The following is a 17,691-nucleotide window of genomic DNA, read 5'->3' as shown; positions in this document are numbered from 1 at the left end:
GTAGTCTTGAGGATTAGAACAGGGAAAGCAGAACTGCATGAACGTCCTGTGATGGTGCATATCAAATATCTCATTGTGAAAAAGGTGATCTGGGAGCAGTGCTTGATTTGCCTGTTCCAATAAAAATGGGCAGGTATTAAGACAGAAAACCATTTTGTAAAGTATTGCTCCTAGCTTCATAATGCCTGGAGAGGTTTGTAGTGTTTTCTAGGGGATGTTCTTTGCTCTAAAAAAGGGCTGCTGTTAAAGATCACAGACAGTTTATATGTAGATTAAGATCTCCAAAAGATTGTTTTGATTGTTTTTGGACAAATGAATTTCTGCAAACACTAATTGCACATAAGATCATATGAGTGGAACAATAGTGGCTGTGAAACAAGGCTTAGAAATGCTGGAAGTCTTTGAAGCTGGTCTGATCCCAGAGTCAAATCTGGAATGTCTGTGTTGATTTCAGTGTTTAGAGGAGGGGGAAACAGAGATGATCTGATAATGGAACAGATGTTCCTCAAACACTGATTGAATTCAGCATCCCAGTTCTGGCCTGGATCAGTGCTCTGTCTCTGATAACAGCTTTTATACAGCTGTCTATCTGTCTGTGTCCAAAAGACAACAAACCACTCCCATTACTATAGTACCAACCACTACACTACACTGTGCTAAAGTCTATTGTCAAACTAACAGTAACTTACTGTAACAATTGATGTAACAATTATCCAGTAGTTGCTGTATTTTATACCACTGTAAAACTGTTGTCAAACTAAGTACAGTAGTTTTAAGAGCACTGTAAAAACAAATAACAGCATTATACTGTTATTTTTTATATTCAATAACACAAGTTATTTCTTCACACCAACAGCTTTATTCAGGCTTCATATTTTACATTTCATAGCTGAACTTTCAAGATACACAGAATTATCAGCATATTAACCATATTTCATCAATGAACAAAAGTCGGAGAAGTCGTGGCCTAATGGTTAGAGAGTCGGACTTGTAATCCAAAGGTTGTGGGTTCGAGTCTCGGGCCGGCAGGGATTGTAGGTGGGGGAAGTGAATGTCCAGCGCTCTCTCCACCCTCAATACCACGACTGAGGTGGCCTTGAGCAAGGCACCGAACCCCCAACTGCTCCCCGGGCGCCGCAGCATAAATGGCTGCCCACTGCTCTGGGTGTGTGTTCACGGTGTGTGTGTGTTCACTGCTGTGTGTGTGCACGTTGGATGGGTTAAATGCAGAGCACGAATTCAGAGTATGGGTCACCATACTTGGCAGTATGTCACTTCACTTCACAAAATACAATTATTGCCTACTACTAAAATCACAGTAACACATTGTGCACATTGTGCAAGTGGAAAATAAATGGCTTTTTGTATACTGCCGGCGCCACTGTGGGAGGAAAATACTAGTTAGCACAGCTTTACTGGGAAAGTGTACAAGTTACATTAAAACAACGTACAAGGTGTTGAATAAAAGTGTGTTTTACCATATACCTACCAATTTAATGCACTCTTAGCAAGGTCTGCCAACAACAGTTAACGCAATTTGACTCGGAAATTGAGCGTTTGCTCAAATATTTGAATATTTTTCATGGTCTTTTAGTACTACTGTATTTAGATTTACAGTATGCTAATGTTTTCCCAGAATGCACTGAAAATCTGCAGTAACATACTGTATACAGCTTATACAGTAGGAAATTGCTGAGAATTCAGTAATAATGCTGAATAATACTGTGAAAACAACTAAATTCACGGTAACATACTGTATGCAAATTGTACAGTAGGGAACTGAAGAGAATACAGTAATACACTGTGAAAACAACAAACATTATTTGCAGTGTTGCAGAAAACACTTACTACAAAGTATGTCCACAGTCTGCTATGCAATGCAGGAAAAATGACCATACCAGACATTGAGCACAACGCAACACTTTCTAATCTTTTCAGCTTGATGCAACTATTTTTTTTTTCATACCTGTTCCTTTTTTATTAGAGTTAAAGCAGGGTATTTATTAAAACCTTTAAGTACAATTTTCAGTACACCCTTCAATAAAGTTTTAAAGTATAAAAAGTATTAAAAATGACTCAAACAAAGGTTTTCCAACAATTTCCCACTTTCTTTTGTGAAATTGTACATATCCTAAATTATTTGTGGTAGAGGTACACTGTAAAAAAAAAAAAAAAGTTGAGCCAACTTCAAATTTTAAGGCAACCAGCTTCAGCAGATTTTTGAGTTTTCTCAACTTGATGTTTTAAGTTTATACAATAAAAAGTTGAGAATCTCCTACAAAAATAAGTTGAGAGAACTCAAAAATCTGCTGAAGCTGGTTGCCTTAAAAGTTTAAGTTGGCACAACTTTTTTTTACAGTGATAGGTTTAAAGTTAGCATTTATAAGAATCTGCTATAATTGATCATTTGCTTCATTTATTTTAGATGTTATAACCTAATCCTAAATTATAAAAACACAGTTATTTAAGTAATTATAAAATAATCAATTAACTAATTATGATTTAAATAATTTAATAAAGGTTTCAGTTGTCTTCAGTAATGGAACTGAGAATCATTTGTCATTGTTCTATGTTAGTGCTCAGTGCATCTTAACAATTGACCGGTTGGTTCATTTCGATTCATCAGATAAAAATAGCAATATACTGTAGTAGCTTATTACGAACAAAATTGCAATCTGACAAAATTGTGCTTCATGGTAAAGATGTAAGTTCCAAACTTGGGATCATTTGTGCACTGCTTAAAATAGCTGTTTTTTAGATTCTAAATGTTTGAGATTTTCAGTGACCTATTCAGTGATGCAAATCTATGTTGTGGTGGCGAGGAGTTGTTTATCAGGAACAGCAGGAAAAGGTTCTCCAAAAACATAATGGCAGACAAATTTGAATAAACATACATGATGGCCCATAAACATTTTCCATTTTCCAGCATGTTCATTGTTATGATCTGTTTTTGATGTTCTCTTTCTTTTAGCCTCATGAGTTTGATGAATGCCGTTTTGACATCAGTTTGAACGACAGCATCTGGTACCTGAGGGCTGAACATCCTTTGCTCCGGCAGCAGTGGATTGATACCATTGAACTTCACAAGGTGAGTCCGTCAGAAGCAGCAAAGCCTCTAGATAAACTCCTGTTCAGCTCCAGTGTCTTTCTGGTTGTGAGTGATCAAGTTTGGGTGGCAGAACCTGATTGGGTGTTGAAGGCACAGTTCAGTGGAATGTGTTCCGCATGCTTTTTTCTTGCTGTCATTTCCTTGTACAGTCATTTGAAAGTACAGTGAGCCACTGTGGAATTAGTGGAGAATTCAGACTGAATTTGTGTACTTTTCATAGTATAATTTTGATGAAGGGCTTATTTTCAGTTGATGGTGAAGTATGTTCTTTAGGTGTCCAGGTGTGTAAGGTTTTTTTTTTTTTTTTCATAAAGATTGTATTTTCTACACAAATCAAGTTATTGTGTATATATTCCCAAGAAATTCAACTCAAGAAAAACTTTATCCCAGTCTTGTGTAATTTTTTTTTTTTTAAAGTTATCAAATTATAATATGACATGATGCTCATATTTTGGCCTATCAATTAATTTATTAATAAAAAAACCAAAAACAATTAAAAATTAAATTCACACACAGTGACTTGGATACACCTTGATGACTTGGCATGTTTTTACTTCTGAATTATAATTCATTTTGATCATTTTTTGGTCATATAATAAAAAATATCAAGGTGATTATAATAGTTATGATATCTTAATGAAGAAAAAAAAAGCCTCATTAAAAAAATTTAATTCTTGAAAAGCTCGACTTGAAACTCACCAATAAGGTAATGTAATGTTTATAAATTAATAATCAGTGATAGACATTTTATTAAAATACTATTTCCTTTAAAAACACATTTTTTTTTTTTAATTATGGTCAAAATGTGAACACCCACTTGTATTCAAGATAAAAAGTAAATAATTTATGACATTCTACTTGAGATTTACACCATGTGAAATTGTCATTTATTTATTTATTTATTTTTCAAAATCTAAAACCATCAAGAATATACTTCCAAGAATTAGTTTAAATAAACTATATTTTCTATTCTTTATCATGGACACTTTTCCATGTCATTGACACTAGTAATTTATTCCTGTATACTGTACCTGCCATGTTGGCATTGTGCTTTGACCTGTGGCATGCTAACAGAAACTGCAAAAATAATTAATTTTTTACCATTTCTTAATACCTGTTTGACATAATGTTTGACGTATGTCCTAAAAACCTCATCTCTTTTCTCTGAGTGACATGTTGTCTAAGATTATTTTGCACGAGGAGAAACGAGAGATATATTGTGCAAGTGAAGTCTGGCAGTGGTCTGCAGTGACGCATCATGTCTTGAGAGAGATTTACAAAGGGAGGGTCCAGAGGAATGTGCTGATCTGGATGGCTCTCACATGTGCGAGTAGAGCTGAACTCAATAAAAGGAGTGGAGCTGTTTCCACATAGCCGGTGTGTGGATCCAGGAAAGGGTGTTTGTGTGTATAGTTGTGTTTTTCTAACAGTGAGTGGGAGAGTTTGGCTGTTTAAGCAGCTATTTCACATACATTTCTTAAGAAAAGTATCAGTGTTTTATCTGTTGTCTTTCATTGGACTGAGAGAGACAATGCTAAGCTCTTTGATTCTTTTGAAGGTCATAAAGGCATAAACTGAAGCTCTGTGGAATTATGTGAACTCGCCATTGAGTTTGGTTGCTAAATGACCTAGTCCTTCAGTGAGTTCATTAAAGTGAATTAATGTGTTTGTGTCACTTTGGAAACATTGTAATCTAAGAAAACCAATACAGCAGAAATACTTATTATTCCATGGTAGTTTTACACTCATGGCCACTTCTACCATCTGCTGGTGAAGAGTGCTATTGCAATTTTATCATGTGACTTAAAAAGCTGTTTTACAACTTCAGAGGGGAGCCTTTCTGCTATTTTTAAATGATAGAATCGTTCACCCAAAAATGAAAATAAAAGGAGACATCATTTACTCAAACTCTTCTTCTAAACATATGTTTTTCTTTCTTTGGTTACACAAAAAATAGTTGCTTGGCAGATGTACGTTTTGCGCTTTTCCATAGAATACAAAAGGGTTTAGAGACTGTGGCTGCCAAGCTCCAAAAAACAACAGAAATACACTATGAAACTATCAAAAAGTGGTCCATATGAATGGTGTACTATATTCAAATTCTTTTGAAGGACCAAACCGAAATGTTATTTGCTTGAATATCTCCCGCTCTGTCATTCACATTTTCAGACTTGGACACATTGTGCTGGGGAACATTTTTAGTTATTAGCAGCTTGAATTATATTGTAGTCTATCCATATAGCTTTATATAACGTGTAATGGACAACTTGTATGGGACAATTTTATGGTGCGTTCATTTACTTTATTTTTGGAGCTTAACTGTCCCAGTCCTCTCTTTTATTGTATGGAAATGATTTCCGGTGTTCTGCAGGGCTCGCAAAATCCCTGGTAGCCCTTTGGGCAGGTACTCTTCAGATTTTGGTAGCCCGAAAATTCATTTAACTAGCCCAAATAAAATAAAGACCATAAATGTCAATCAAAAACATTTTCAATACACAAAAATCAACGAATATCAAGGAAAGAGTTTTATTTTACTATTTACAAGGTATCTGCAGAATTCTTACAAATCTATTTAAGGCAATTTGAAAAATTATTTCTTCTACTCTTATACTTTAAAATGTAATTAATTCCTGTGAAGCAAAGCAGTATTTTCAGAGTCACATGATCCCTTAGAAGTCATTCTAATATGCTGATATTTAATCAATGTTGGAAACATTTGTACTGCTTTTTCTTTGTTTCTTTTTTTATACTGTATTTTTTGGGACCTGTGCTATTTTTAAAATATAAAAAAGTTAAAAGGAACAGTGTTTAGTCAAAATAGAGATTGTGTGTTACAATATAAACTATTCAAAATTTTGGGGTCAGAAATGTTTTTATTTCTTTTTTAAAGATACTTTAAAAAAGTTTAAAGAAAGTTAAATAAACTTTATTCAGCAAGGATGTGTTAAATGGATAAAATTGATAGTAAAGACTTCTATTGTTAGAAAATATTTCTATTTTGAATAAATGCTGTTCTTTTAAACTTTTTATTAATCAAAGAATCAAACAAAAAAGAAACACAGGTTCCAAATATGAAGCAGCACAACAGTTTCAACACTGATAATAAATCAGAATATTAGAATGATTTCTGAAGGATCATGGGACACTGAAGACTGGAGAAATGATGCTGAAAATACAGCTTTGATCACAGAAATAAATACTATTTTATAGTATAGGTATTAAAATAGGAAACCAATATTAGAAATTGCAACAATATTTCACTATATCACTGTTTTTTCTGTATTTTTGAAATTAATACAGCCTTGATGAGCAAGAGACTCAAAGTCAAAAACCTGATAAATAATTGACCTTGTTTTTGAGTCTGTAATATAGGCCTAACATATTTGATCAAAACAAACTATTTAAACTGATAGAATAGAATAGAATACAAACTGAAGCAAAACTTAAGCTGAGATCTGTAAGTTAAATATAAAAAAGTGAACATATGAATTGTTCTGTAGTTGTCTAAACATCGTTATGAAGTACAGTTTGTACAATACTCTTGTGTGTGACTGTACATGTTTCAGAGTTTTGTTACCCATCCTCCGCTATTTCCAGCACTTAATCAAGCCACTCGTCTTTAATACATGAGGACGTTTTATTTCACGTCATTGCATTTGCATTGTCTCTCGTGTTGAGCGCACTGCAAGCATTGAAGTATTCAGTTTCTACAGAGACTCATTTGGTGCATTTTCGTTCTCTTTCTATGAAACCTGTAAACCGCATTCACCGGCTCTAACTCTGTCGTGACATCAGCTCTATAGCGGTTTGCCCGAGCATTGCTATTATTTTCCTTTTACTGGCGGCATTCAATCAAATGGCTTCCCAACTCATTTTTGTTTGTGCGAGGCACATTATTTCTTCTGCGCGGTCGCGCGCGTGCTCACCTTAGAGGGAACATTGCGTGGGAACCCTGTATTTAAGGTAGCCAGTCGGAAGACGCAATAGCCCCGGGACATCGGGCTAGCGATTTTGCGAGCCCTGTTCTGGTTCACACTTCTTCCTGCAACAGAAATTATAATAAAAAAATAAAATAAAAATCATTATGAACAATTATTGTACAATTACTCAAAAACCTCATGATACCAAGAGTTTAACAGAGAATTAGTGTCAAGGATTTGAATTTCTGCATGACTATTATGCAGTCACATAATTATATATGTAGTATGCCTATACTGGAGACAACACAAACACAAACTGACCTGATGAATCTGTTGTTTCGACCTGTCTCTTGTTTCTGCTGGGTACGGCTTCAAATATAAAAATGTTATTTGAATCACCAATCCTTTCAACAGAAGAGCACAGTAGAGAGGCTGCTGGCGCTCAGGTCAGCGTTGTTTATCGCGACTCTTCGTTTGCTGAGGTGAGCGCTTATGTGTACGCGTGCGTGGGTGATGCAGGCTGGGGTGGATGGGCATTTTCCGCTCGCATTCTGGATGATTTATGTTGATCTTATTGCAGTTAGGTGAGTGGAGCATGTGCAGCAGCTCTGGGAGTTTCAGTGTCTGTATGGTTTGCCATCTCTCTCTCTCTCTCTCTCTCTCTCTTTCTCTCTCTCCTCCACATGCTTTGCAGACCCACCCACAATCTATCTGGCTTTATATACTGCCTCAGAAACCCTCCTCACATCATTTCTTCACAACATTTCCAATGCTAATGGCTTTACTGCTGCTTTAACTCTGAGAATGGAAAGAAACTTGCCTCTTTATTTGTTCCCGCTCGACCATGTGCTTGTGAAATAGAATTCTGGGAGTATCCAGAGAGAGAACTGGGAATTCTTGGCGTGTCCTGAGAAAGCTCTGGGTATTCTTGCAGTGTTTGGAGAAAGTACTGGGAATTCTTGGACGGTCCGGAGAGTGAGCACTTTTGGGAGTGTCTGGAAAGAGCGGTGGCCATGCTGGGGCCGAGCACTCAGGACTGCAGCAGTGCATTGTCCTGCTTTGGCTGCTGGAATGGGCGAATGGTGGGCTTCTGTACATTAGCATTTTAACTCGCGTCATTTATTTGTTCACCATCCATCACTCTCACTCAACCATTCATGTTTTCATCACCACTGACATCCTTGCTGGCGCTTTCAATTACAGTAATTGTTTCCATCATTCACTGATTGGGATGAAGCAGGACTGAAGCAGATTATTCAAGTATTTTAAAAATGTTTTTGTTGCAGTTTTTTTATGGATGCTCCATTGGAGTTGCATTTAACAACCTGCCCAAACTGTCACTGGCTATTAATTAAAGGACTTTATCAAATTAAATCCACGAGCCAAGTGTCAACAGTTTTACAGCGTACTTGTGGAAGGACTGAAACGAAGGCATGTTCAGTCAGGTACAGTGTCTTCTGACCAAATAAAAGAGTTATGTGTAAGTACTAAATGCACTAAACGTGGCCTTTTACTCTACTGTTCAAAGGTTTGAGGTAAGATTTATTGATGTTTTTAAGAATTCCATTATGCTGTCCAAGGCTACATTTATTTTAATCAAACATTATGTAAAACAGTATTATTGTGAAATATTATTGCAGTTTACAATAACTATTTTCTGTTTTAATATATTTTCAAATGTAATTTATTGCTGTGGTGGAAAAGTTGTATTTTCAGCAGCTATTAGTCTTCAGTGTCACGTGATATTTCAGAAATCGTTGTTATATGCATTTTCTAGTCCAGCATCTGGATAACATTTCAGTTTTGCTGCTTTATATTTTTGTGGAAACAGTGTTGCTTTTTTTCAGGATTTTTTTGATGAATAAAGAGTTCGAAAGAACAGCATTTCTTTTAAATAATATCAGAACTTCACAGTAATATTCAAAACTTTATTTTCTGAGAATGATGCACAATTACATTTCGCACACACTTTCAGTCTATATCTAGATTCTTTAATGTTTATTCCTAGTTATCCACCCCTGACAACACCACTGCCAGGAAATGCACTTGATGATGATGATGATGATGAGAGCTTGAGATGGAAGAGAGGGAATCTGGGATGTGTTTTGTGTTGTATAATAATTTGCAGTTGTCCCTCTCCTTAAGAACAGCCTGCTTCCTAATTTATGTAGCTTCGTTGCTTGGTCAGGTGGTGTAACTGGCCAAAGCGGAAGTACTGTTAAAAACCTTGCAACAGTGTTTCCTTGTGTTGATACCATGTATCTTATGTCATTCAAAGAGTGTATTTGTGTAGATTATAGATCTAGCAATAACTGTGAAGATCTGTCTGTGAAGATCAAAAATTGTTAAATGCATCAAAAATGTCAGTAAAGTCTTTTTAAAGATTCCTGTTTAAAATAAATGCTGTTATTTTGAACTTTCTATTCAACAATGAATCCTGAAAAAATGTGTAATGTTTTTAGCAAATATATTAAGCAGCACAACTGTTTTCAACATTGATAATAGTAAGAAATCTTTCTTAAGCACCAAATCAGCTTATTACATTGATTTTTTTTTTTTTAAAGATCATGTGACACTGAAGACTGGAGTAATGATGCTGAAAATTAAGCTTTGCCACCACAGGAATAAATGACATTTTAAAATATATTAAAATAGAAAAATGTATTTTAATTTTAATAATATTTACTCTTAATGTCCCTAAACCTTTGATTGGTAGAGTATATTGTTCCCATTATCCTCTACTGGGTAACTAATTAATTCATATTTAATGAAGCTTGTAATTCTGTATTAATTGAAATCATAGATGTGACTTTGATCCTGCTTTGATTTGTTAAAAAAAATTATAATTTTTATAACCAGCAATCTTATCCATTTCACCTTCCAGCTGCTTTATTTCTTTGTAAGATTCAGAAATGCTCAGTACTGACAGTTTTCTCTGTGCAGCTTTAACCATGACAACTCACTTCCCAATGGTTCAATTGAATTATTTTTTTTTGAACAGGTGTGAAGTTACCTAACCGGCTCTTTTTCTTTGTGCTGTATTTTGAGTGCAGGCTGAGTCAGGCTATGGGTCTGAGAGCAGTTTACGCCGCCATGGCTCCCTACTGTCCCTCACCTCTGCTGCCAGCGGCCTCTCCACCACCTCCGCATCCTCCTTCAAGGTGAGTCTCCGCCTCTGCATTCAGATCCAGAGCTCAAGCATGGCCAACTTTTATGTAGCCAAATGTCTTGTCATGGGAGATGTCATTTCTGTTTTTAATAACAATTGAATGTTCATTTACAAACTGTTGAAAAGAAGGGATACAGCCTGCGGGAAAAGCTAGCGGAGATGGAGACCTTCCGGGATATTCTCTGCAGACAGGTGGACACACTGCAGAAGTATTTTGACAACTGCGCAGATATTGAGAGTAAAGATGAGCTCCACAGGGACAAAGGTGAGGAAATAGAATTTGGTTACATTACAGTTTTTTTCTGACCAATTTGGCTTCAGGCAGGAGAAAACTTACAATCCAGAGTCCTTTTTTTAGTGCTATTTTATATTGTGAAAAGTGAAAATTGTTCCAAAGCCTTAGACCAGGGGTCACCAAGTTCGGTCCTGGAGGGCCGGTGTCCTGCAGAGTTTAGCTCCAACTAGGCTTGCTGTGATAGACGGTATTGGCGGTGATACCGGTGTTAAGACGCAACACCGGTTATGTCACTTGCTCACTGCGGCACCGTCCCCCACCGTCGTCTTAATTTTTATTTTATTTTAGTTCATTTAATTCAGTTAGAGGACACTACAATTAAAACTGAATGCGGCTGCTCAATGCAGCACACCGAACGAACGACAGTTGCGCATCACAGATCAGATTTAATTTATCACGTGAGGAGAGCGAGTCGAGCTGACTGACAAGAGTGAGGTGATACAGACAAGACGATGGCGGAAGAGTTTCAAAACGAAATGTAAAAACCAGTTTTAAAAATATTTTGGATTTTGAAAAGCCTGTTGACTTCTGAAAAGCTGCATTTGTCAGCTTTATGACAGCCACAGACTAATCGGTTACCCCTTTAGATTCAATATTGATTAGGGTTGGAGCTAAACTCTGCAGGAAAGTGGACCTCGAGGGCCAGAGATGAGAACCCCTGCCTTAAGGCTAAGATATTCTTACTAAAAGCCAAAAAACTTTAACCATATTTGATGTACTCTATGTTGTGCGTTGAACACTGTTTGTATGTAAATAAAAGCAGGGATGCATGATATTAGATTTTGCCGATATCCAATATGCCGATATTTTCCAAATAATTATGGCTGATAACGAGATATATATTTGCCTTTTATTTTTTCGAAACAACACCAAGTCTCTCCTGTGCAGAAATTATAAACAATTTGGTTAGTTTTGAGCAAAAACTTATTTGTTAGAACTAATAAGCAGTATTAAAGTTCTTTTTTAAATGAAAGTACATTGAAAGCTTTGAAAATAACTATAATAAAATCAATCTTTGTTGCTATCATCTTTACTTTTCAATGCATGACTATGTACTTTTTTTTTTTTGCAGTATCTGATGATGAGGAAGATTTTCCAACCTCACGGCCAGATGGAGATTATCTGCTTAACAACAACAACAGCAGCAAAGAGAAATGTGAGATTTTTGAGACATGTACATCTTTGTTAAACACATCCTCTTTGTGCCTAATACAGCAATTGTTGAAACTGATCAAATGCTTGTGATCCTTACTGAATGCAGTTTTATTCTCAAGCAAAGTAGTTTTTTTTTTATATCTTGTATACATAGTAATGAAGGCCGTAATTGATCATCATACATTTTATTTGCATTAACATAAAAACTTACAAAGTATACACCAGGCAATGAGCTGCAAAATACACATGCAGTTAATGGTAGCATCAATTTGGTGTGTGTAAAAACTAAGTGCTTTTTACTCAAATAATCGTTGAAATATTCTATTATGTCTGTGATGGTTATAAGTAAGGCTTACTTTATCCTTTGATAATTGATAAGACACTAATACAGATTTAATTAAGCAACTGAAGTTCCTTCAGAAGTAGAGCTTCAGAAGTTTAAATACTTCTGCTATTTGATACTCATTTTACTTGATTTCCCTCAGTAATCTCTGTGGACAGCCTTAAAGGTTCCTTAGGCATCGATTTCAAAGGTGAAGCCATCACGTTTAAAACTACTACAGCCGGAATCCTTTCAACACTGTCCCACTGCATTGACATTTTGGTCAAAAGAGACGAGAGCTGGCAAAGACGACTTGATAAGGTACTGTGCAGCTGTAATTAAAGGGTCATATGATGTTGCTAAAAAGAACCTTATTTTGTGTATTTGGTGAAATGCAATGTGTTTATGCAGTTTAAGGTTAAAAAAACACATTATTTTCCACATACTGTACATTATTATTGCTGCTCTATGCGCCGCCTTTCTGAAACGCATGATTTTTACAAAGCTCATCGTTCTGAGAAGTGAGGCGTGCTCTTATTGGCCAGCTATCCAGTGCGTTCTGATTGGCCGAATACCTCAAGCGTGTAACGGAAATGTTACGCCCCCTTACCGTACTGTGATGCCGTGTCCCGGCGCGATGACACGAAAACAATAAAACCCATTGTAAAGGAGGCATTTGTTGCATCCAGTGGGAACATAATTACTGATTATAATGACTTCTACTGTCTTTTTACGCGTCGCCGCATAAACATTACCATGTCTGCATTTATGATCGGAGAAAAGACAAACAACAAGCGCTACACTGCTCAAAACTCATGTTTGAATCGTCAGTGGCAAATTCTTTAAATAAGGAAATACATACAGGCTGTGAGTCAGAAGCGCCAGCTTGTCCTTGCGAAGTTGGAATTGCCCCACTTTATAGAAACGGCAGGCTACTCCCAGGTTCAAGAAATAGTCCTCTGTAAAATGCGCTGCACACAAAATTTGGGTTGAACTTTTCTGGAACAGTGTTGTAAATACAACTTAACCACTGATTTCTAGTAGTTTCGCCTTCACAATGAAACACAGCGTCTCCAGGACATGACGCCGGCGGCAGCAACAATACTACAGCGAGAATAATAGTTCCGCCTTCTTTCTTTGCGTATACATTTAGGCTGTGTTTTGCAAATCTCCCACACTGTGACGTAGACATGTGGGGGGCGTGTTTGAATGAGCCGTTTTAGGGGTGCGTGGTCAAGTCTTAACTTTTATAAAGAATATCTCTTTGGTTTTGAGACTTTAGTCTTTGTAACTTCAGGGATCTTATCTATGCACAAACAGCTTGTAACACTCCGAAGAGAAAGGAAAACTTGAAATCGCATCATATGACCCCTTTAAAAGTATATTTTATCCAAAAAAACACCCTGTTATCAAAAAAAGAGATAATTTTGGAGATGGTAAGATTTGTTTTTCGAAAGAAATGTATATGTTAGATCAAATTCATGCATTCTTATTTCAAATAAGTGCTGCTCTTAAAATTATGGTTTCAACAAAAATATTAGGCAGCATTTATATTCAGATGAAATATTTATTGAGCATCAAATCAGTGTATTAGAATGATTACCGAAGGATCATGTGACACTGAAGAATGGAGTAATGACTGCCAAAAATTCAGCTTTGCCGTCAGAGGAATACATTATATTTTAATATATAGTAAAATAGAACACAGTAATTTTAAATTGTTGTAATATTCACAATATTACTGTTTACTATATATTTTTTAATCAAATAAATGCAGCCTTATTGAGCATAAGAAAGTTAATAAAAAACATGTTTCCGATCCCAAACTTTTGAATAGTAGTTTGTTAACATTGCTCTTTCCAATATAATAAAGCATAAAGTGACCAGGAACTGTTTAAAATGCCAAATGGAATTGGACCACTGTGTTAATCTGTGTTTTCAGAAGGTTCTCTAATAATTGTTTTTAAAAATGTTTCATCAGCAATAATTTAAATTACTTAAATTTTTTTAAATCTTCTGTAATGTATAATTATATTGATATAACTTGGTTATAAATTGTTGTTTTACTTTACTACTGTGTTATTACTTGTTGTTTCTTATAAAATACATTGATCTTGCCTTGAAAACAGCCATAGTTGCTGGTATGCAAATAAATAAACCACAGATGGTCAAGTTCCACAAAGTCATCATAAAAGAAATCCACTCCTGTGTTATATTTCAAGTCCTCTGAATCCTTACCATAGCTTTGTGCAAGTAACAGACCTTGGTTTTGTCTATTATAGAAAGCAACTGCATAAACGATCTTCCGAGTATCTCCTTTAAAAAAAAATAAAAAAAAGGAAGAAAAAAGTAATATGCATTGGGAACAATAAGAGAGTGGTCAATTATGCCAGAATTTACTATCCCTAAACATTCTGGTTTTACAGGAAATATTGATAGTTTGGGGACTGTCAAATACTTTTGCCATATTGAAACTACTGGGTGCATTTCGATGCAAATAAAGCATTCAGCATCAAGCAGCTCTGCCATTTTTCCACAAGCTTAATCTGGGCACTATTTACATACCCATACACTTCCCACATAACACCTTAATTACTGAATGAGTCACAAAGACACATCCATTAAAACAAAAGTGCATCTACTGTAGTTTCCGGAAGCCTTGCATTCCTCCCATTCAGTGTCACTTCATGTGGGAGCGCATCTCCAAAGCCACACGTCATTAGCATCTTAGTGTAAAGCTTCTGCTTGCACTTGCTCAACCAGTTTTTCCATCTACAGTCCAGCCCCCAGTATATCATGAGCCAGGAAGCAGCTTCGTGAATTCCAGCCGCTACAGAGAATCAGGACGGGTGTGATTTTACAGTGTTTACAGTCATTCAGCAAGACTTGATGGACCTTTGAGTAGAATAAAGCTTTTTGCGAAGTAACCAGAGTTCCACATTTCTGAGGATTGTGTATTGTGATGTTAGCAACTGGATTGTAGAGGATGACTGCAGTGTACAGTGCTTCAGCGTTGAAGCCGTGGCAGAACTGGGTGGCTGGGTCTCTTCAGAGTGCTAAAGAAAACTGGATTCCTCTGTGTACGCACAGCAGCTTCTACTCTGTAGGTTTGACATGCTTGTGTTCAGTTATTTGCTTCTAATTTCTGTTTTAAGTGTCAAATTGAGTCACTTGAAAATGTTTTAGTCTTGACATGTTTTAGTCATCCATATGTATGCGTTTACATTTTCACCGAAACTCTGCCATTGCCGTGTTTAGAAGAGTCACGTTACCACCTTTTGACAGTTGTTATCACCTGTCATATAAGCCGGGTGTTGTCAGTAATTGTCTCTTGTGACATCTTGCAAACCACACCTGTCAGTTTCAGAACATATCTGATGCATAATGCAAGAATTGCACCAATTACTCATCTACAACAATTCTCAATTAGCCAACTGAACAACCACATTTTGGTGAAGGTTTAATGTTGTAGTAGCTGAAGGTTCTGCTTCAGTTAGTTAAAGAATGTTTGAGTGATTTAGAGGTTTGCTTTCTGTAAGCTATTCAAGCTAGTTTTCTCTTCAAGCAAGTCTGGAGAGTGGGTGATATTGGCTTCACCCTTTGTTAGATGAATGACCTTCCAAAGAGGCAAGACACAATGGCATCTTCAATGGCATCTGTAATGGAATGGACCATTGAAATGGGTGTGTTTGCTTAAGCATGAAACTGCAAGTGGAGCTGTCAGAGTTCCTGTGTCATGTCATTGGCCTGCTCCGGATTCTTTATTTGGATCCTAGACAGGCGTTTCTTGGATTAGTTTGTAAGCAAAAGTTGCAAAACTGTCCCCATTCTAAAAGGTTTAAAGAAACTAGGCAGCAAAATGGTTTGTTAAAAATATTAAGCAGCACAACTGTTTTCAGTAATAAAAAAATAATAAATGTTTCTTTGCACATTACATCAGCATATTAGAATGATTTCTGAAGGATCATGTGACCGTGAAGACTAGTGTAATGTCTGCTGAACGTTCAGCTTTTAAAAATATATTAAAATAGTAATATATTACAACAGTTATTTAATATTACCTAACTGTATTAGTTTTTAATATTTTTTTTTTATTAATCCTCAAAATAAATCAAATAAATGCAGCCTTGGTGAGTATAAATTAGTTCTTTCAGAACTAAAAAAGGTCTTACCAACCTTACAATTTTGAAATTGAAATAGAATTGAGTGTGTGGGGGAAATATTATTTATTATAAAAGTTATTTATTAATTATATATTATTATGAGCCATTTAATGTTCTTGAGTGCATTGTGATGTATATTGGATATAGTAAAATTATGAGTAACATTCTTCTATCATTCATAAGGAAATTGAAAGGAGAAGACGTGCTGAAGATGTCTATAAAGCTGCACTGACAGAGCTGAAGAAGCCTCATTATGGAGGACCAGACTATGAAGTGCGTCCACAGCCTTTCCATGTTTGGTTCAACACACATCCTCCATTCCAGACTGAGATATTCTCTCTGTGCAGGAAGGACCAAACAGTCTGATCAATGAAGAGGAGTTCTTCGATGCTGTGGAAGCTGCATTGGATAAGCATGACCAGATCGAAGAGCAAGTAATGATCCAGCCATTATTATTTCAAATTAATTCTCACTTTTGCGAAGCTTTGTATTTTTATGGCATCAGTTTGAAGTACTGGCGCTCTTGACATGTGATATGGATTTTGTTATACATTTGTATAGCCATTCCATTAGTTACAATGGCTCCATTTCCATGAAATTGACTTTGATTACATCATGATGACTTTTGAAGTGTAAATATATACAGAAGGATTATATTTGTGCTTGCTGTTATGAAGATAAACTAGGAAAACCAAAGCGGTCAGAGTGGCTTAGCATTTAGCAAACGTGCTATTGTCACCTTTAAGGTCCTCTAAACAAATTTAGCCAAGTCCACAGTTTTTTGGTTTACACATACAAAAAAATAAAATAATAATTTTACTTTAAAACAGCACATTAAAACTGAGCTGTAGTCATTTTAAGTATGTAAGTCATTTAGTTAGTTAGTTTAGTTAAATTAGATAATAACAGACAATAACAACCCAGAGGAGCAGCATACTTTAAAATTACATTAAGAACTTTTTTTTTTTTTTTTTTTTTTGCAGGTAAATGATGATAAAAACATTGACAGTCAATCAGAATCCACATTAATGAGCTTGAGCATTTAAAGTGGCAGTAGATATCACTGAACAGAACATCAACAGAGCATTTAACATCTGTTGCTTTGGTTCTACTTTAGCTATCATTTAGTTATTGTTAGTTCATTGTTCATTGGGATCCAACAGTCAAGAACTACATCCAAAGGATATTTGCAGCCAGTTCAATTCCATTTTATGCCTATGTTCGTATATAAAAGTTGCTGTCGTGTTTTACAGTCCCAGGCAGAAAGGAGCAAGGTATCTCGAAAGATCTCCCTCACTCCAGACACCTATTCCTCCATCAGCACTCAGAAATACTCTACTAGGGTAAGTCAGACCACTCTGGCTCACCCACACAAGCACACACTCCTACACACTCACTTTATCAAAGCACATTTGCTTCTTCGTGACTGACTGATTATGCAATTCTGTCATTGCTGATGGTGGATCTGCTTGGTGAAGTCTTTGGGGGTTTTACATTTGCGAAGCTGCCTATGTTCTTCCAGTCCTTCCTGCTGAAGTGTGATTTGCAGTGGCGGTCT

The 17,691-nt window shown here is 36.0% G+C and overlaps 1 protein-coding gene across 4 annotated transcripts in view; it reads left to right on the top strand.

The window, feature by feature from the left end:
* Nucleotides 1-17,691, top strand: part of cert1a (ceramide transporter 1a) — a 28,087-nt gene that overhangs the window by 5,410 nt on the left and 4,986 nt on the right. For 2 of the 4 annotated variants that reach the window (XM_079417306.1, XM_079417308.1), the window contains exons 3-10: nt 2,972-3,088; nt 10,083-10,190; nt 10,325-10,463; nt 11,566-11,649; nt 12,134-12,291; nt 16,317-16,406; nt 16,481-16,567; nt 17,387-17,476. In XM_079417306.1, the coding sequence (XP_079273432.1) occupies nt 2,972-3,088; nt 10,083-10,190; nt 10,325-10,463; nt 11,566-11,649; nt 12,134-12,291; nt 16,317-16,406; nt 16,481-16,567; nt 17,387-17,476 (873 nt within the window). The remainder of the gene's footprint in view (nt 1-2,971; nt 3,089-10,082; nt 10,191-10,324; nt 10,464-11,565; nt 11,650-12,133; nt 12,292-16,316; nt 16,407-16,480; nt 16,568-17,386; nt 17,477-17,691) is intronic. The other 2 variants (XM_079417309.1, XM_079417307.1) reach the window with 1 other exon arrangement.

Source organism: Barbus barbus (assembly GCF_936440315.1).
Source record: "Barbus barbus genome assembly, chromosome: 5".
In the NCBI taxonomy this organism is placed as follows: domain Eukaryota; kingdom Metazoa; phylum Chordata; class Actinopteri; order Cypriniformes; family Cyprinidae; genus Barbus; species Barbus barbus.
Note: the sequence above shows the minus strand (reverse complement) of the source record. Positions and strands in the feature narration are given on the sequence as shown.